Source organism: Lynx rufus, unplaced genomic scaffold (assembly GCF_022079265.1).
Source record: "Lynx rufus isolate CCGP_SWC_20201006 ecotype Redwood Valley unplaced genomic scaffold, mLynRuf1.p SCAF_3, whole genome shotgun sequence".
NCBI classification, from domain to species: domain Eukaryota; kingdom Metazoa; phylum Chordata; class Mammalia; order Carnivora; family Felidae; genus Lynx; species Lynx rufus.
Genome location: NW_025814845.1, coordinates 160,338,682 through 160,342,687, shown reverse-complemented (window position 1 = coordinate 160,342,687; position 4,006 = coordinate 160,338,682). Strand labels below are relative to the sequence as shown.

General features: G+C 42.4%; 1 protein-coding gene across 1 annotated transcript; it reads right to left on the bottom strand.

Annotated features, from left to right (window-relative positions):
* Positions 1 to 364: 364 nt before the first annotated feature.
* Positions 365 to 961, bottom strand: TCIM (transcriptional and immune response regulator). Its single transcript, XM_047090511.1, has one exon. It carries the CDS (start codon positions 959 to 961, stop codon positions 638 to 640), a length of 324 nt encoding a protein of 107 aa, XP_046946467.1. The 3' UTR covers positions 365 to 637.
* Positions 962 to 4,006: the final 3,045 nt, after the last annotated feature.

The following is a 4,006-nucleotide window of genomic DNA, read 5'->3' as shown; positions in this document are numbered from 1 at the left end:
TAATTTGTAACTTACACCCTTACGGTGCACTTTTTCAGGCACTGTAAAAAATGCAAATAAATAATCAATTACTGATCTCTAAAAAACCTATACCAATAGACAACATTGAAATTTGGCAACACTTTGAACACTCAAATAAAAAATTTAGTAAACATCGGAGCAGAGTATTCTCTCTCCCTGTTTCCCCCCTCCCTCCTCCCTCTTCCTACCCACTTTCATTATGGAAAAAAAAAAAGTTCAGTTTGAATTTAAGTCCTAGGGCCTGAGAAAGAGACCCTGGCTGCAGTTCTTTCTTCAGCCTTAAGAGCCCATAACAGCCAGCGTTCTGTTATCTTCAGCCTCAGTCCTCATTACATCTGTTCAGACTCTTCTCCTGACACCAGCATCGGTCCTTTCCCGCAGGGAGAGTTTTCAAATCCTTGTCCAAAGCATTTTGTTCTCCACTGTAACAGCACAGGCGTGAAATTGGTTGGAGTCTTTGTAACCGGTTTGTTCTGTTCCTTTCCAGCCTCTGCAGTCCTGATGGAAGAGAAGCTCGCAGGGCAGCAACAAAATGCTGCATGTGTTAGGGTCTCTCGAACCCTCTCGGTCTTTAAATGTCTATTCTTGGATAATGTCCTTATCCATCCTCTTGTCCTCAGTGAACTTTGATGGAATATTTCCGCAGTTTCAGAAATTGGAAAAGCTTGTCTTTCGTCCTCTTCTTCAGGGCCATCAGGGCTCGTGTTTTCTCCTCCAGATCTTGATCTATGGCAAATATGATCTTAGCTCTCTCCTCCGCTTTCTTGTCCCCAGAGTTTTTGAAAAGTCTCTGTAGAGATTCTTGGTCTATGTTTTCAAAGATGTTGGCCACAGCTTTCTTCCGCGAGGCTGTATCGAAGTGATAGCCGTGGATGGAAGGGCTCACTCGCAGCGAGGTGGACATGGTGATGGTGGCTTTGTGGCTTTGCCTTGCTTTCATCGACGTGAGGATCTTCGGGAATTAGGCTCCCGGGCTCTCCAGAGAGTCTGTAGCAAAATCATTCCGGGACTGCTATTTAAAGTGTGAACAAAAGCTCCAGGCTCAAATTACACTGGTGACATCAGAGTGATCTCAAGGAAGAATAATCACAGACAAGTTTAACAGTTGAGTTGCCAATATCCTGTTCTTGTGCAAAATGTCAAAAGCTGTGCTTGGTGATAGAGCAGGATGTGGGGATTTCTTTTTACCTCATCTGTGGCAATAGGATTATACTGGCTTGGGTCCTTCTTTTAAAAATAGCCAAAACCAGGGAAGGGCAAAGATAAGACACAAACAAGGTGGCTTAGACTCTCAAAATCTTTCCCAACAACAACCGAAACAAAGGCTTCTGTTAACTACAGGAAAGTTTTAATTCCTGAAGTCATTAGAGTGTATTCCAAACATTTGGCAGCCCATGCCTGCGCCCTTTGGACATCCCCATCCAGGGCCACTCCACAGCTGCTGAGAGGAAGCTGAAGAATCAAGGACATCAGTCTGGAGTACATCTGATTTTAATGCTTACATGCAATGCCTACAAAATGCTTACATGACACACCCTGACACTGTGACCTTTCAGAGACTGTGCACAAGAGCTAATCTGTAATCACTGAATGAAGTTGTAATTTATTACTCTTTATTTTTTTAATATTTTATTTTTAAGCAATCTCCACACCACCCAACACAACCCCAAGACGGAGACTCGAACTCACAACCCCAAGATCAAGACTCTCCGGCTCCACTGACTGAGCCAGCTAGATGCCCCAATATTGTAATTTGATAGTCACAGACAATATCTCCTTAGGTTTCTGCATGTATCAACAACAGTACCTATCAAAAACAAAAAAAAAAAACAAAAACAAAAACGTGGGGAGGGAAATTCAATCAGGTGCTTTACAAATATAGTACTCAAAGAAATGAGCTGATTTTTTTTTCCTTTAATATTTACTTTGGCACTCCCCAGACATAGAGCAATACCTTTTTCTGGAAGAATTTAAATTTCTTTGGAAGAATTCAAATTTCTCACCTTCCACAATATTCAGCTAGCCAGTGTCCCCACTGATGTGTGGAACACCTACATGCAATCAAATGGTAGATGTCAGCTTCAAAGGGCCCTAGAGACTTCTCTGTGTGAACCTTCTGCCTGAGCTACAGAAGCACGGCTGAACTTATGAGTTTCCTCTCACTAGTCAAATCAGGTCTAGAAAATGCACAAGGGGAGAGAGTATGGGGAAGACACCTCACTAGAAAACTGAGTTAAACTAGGGGCACCTGGGTGGCTCAGTTGGTTAAGCGTCAGCCTTCAGCTCAGGTCATGATCTCACAGTCCGTGACTTCAAGCCCTCCGTAAGGCTCTGTGCTGACAGCTCAGAACCTGGAGCCTGCTTTGGATTCTGTGTCTCCCTCTCTCTCTTCCCCTCCCCTGCTCATGCTCTGTCTCTCTGTGTCTCAAAAATAAATAAAAACATCAAAAAAATTAAAAAAAAGAAAATTGAGTTAGACTCTTCGTACATATCCATTCATTCACTTATTCATTAATTCAATCAATATTTATTAAAAGTCTACTTTAGCTAGAAGAGTTTTAGGCATTGGAAATATAACAGTTAGCCAAACTAAATCAAACAAACTGAACCAAACAAACAAAAATCCCTACCTGACTTTAATGGAGTTTACATTCTACCAGGAAATAGATAATAGAATATACATTTATAACCTAGATGATGTCAGAAACTACTACCTATTGTGGATAAAAGTGTGGCCAAGTTGTACAGGAAAGGAAAGGGAGGGTTGAAATTTGTACAGGATATTCTGGGGCAGTTTCTTTTAATGTGACATTGTACAGAGACTGGAAGGAGGTGAGGGAGTTAGCTGTGGAGGCATCTAGAGGACAAGTGTTGTGTGCAAAGGGTACAGCAAGTACAGAGGCTGGAAGGTAAGAGTGTGTCTGAAGTGTATGGAGAATGGTTGGGGACCAGTGTGGCTGGAGCAGACTGGCCAGAGAAGAAGGGAAGGACGGGAGGTCAGGAGGAGACACCAATGGGGAAAAAGGCAAGGAAAGACTGAGTACAACCCGCAAGACTCTTTTCTGGATTGAGCTTTTACTCTGTAGGACATGGGTAGCCGTGGAGAATTTGAACCAGAAAAATGACATGATTTCACTTATAATTTAAATTACTTCTTAGTAGAGGATACATTTTTAGGGAGACAAGCAGGGCACGAGGAGCAAAACGACTGGTGATGTGGCTGTCAAAATAATCCAGGCAAGAGATGATGAAGGTCCCCACTAGCGAGGTCATCATGCAGGTGGTGAGAGCTGATCAGATTCCGGGCGTGTCGTGAAGGCCAAGTCAACAGGATTGCTGAAGGCTCTGATGTGAGGAACAGAAGACAGACAGGAGCCCAATATGCTCTCTTCCTGAAGGATGCTTCTTTGAAAGACCTTTCTAGGTGAGCTGGTGTTCACCCCCTGGACGTGGCCATGACTGCTTGCTCCAGCTTTCCCGTGGAAGAACCCTATGATCTGCTGCCTATGGGTTGCCTATGGGCTTACCAACATATGTGGCACATCTTTGTGGCTATTAAAAATATACTCATTTTCCTCACTGTTAAAAAGTTATTATTATGTCAGCAAGGATTTGTACTGAATTTTCCGAGGTGCCAAGCACAGTGCCAAAACATTACACAATCCACATTCATTAGGGCTTTGCCACCCTTCTCGTGCTATGCTCTTTCTTGAGGCCACTTGTATAGAGCTCATGCCTTTATTCCCTACTAACTGATTACTCTCAAATTTTAATTCCAGCATGCCATTGTCTTCTGAGGTATATACTCATTTATTTAACTAAGTGATCAATACAAATAAATGCAAATGTGGTACAAATAGCTGTTCAATTATCAAAGTCAGAAACCCAACTATAATCTCTGATTTCTTCCTCTCTTTTTTTCTCCTATCTAAACTATCTAGATCTCTCTTTGTCTCTGTCTCTCTCTAAATATATACACACACAC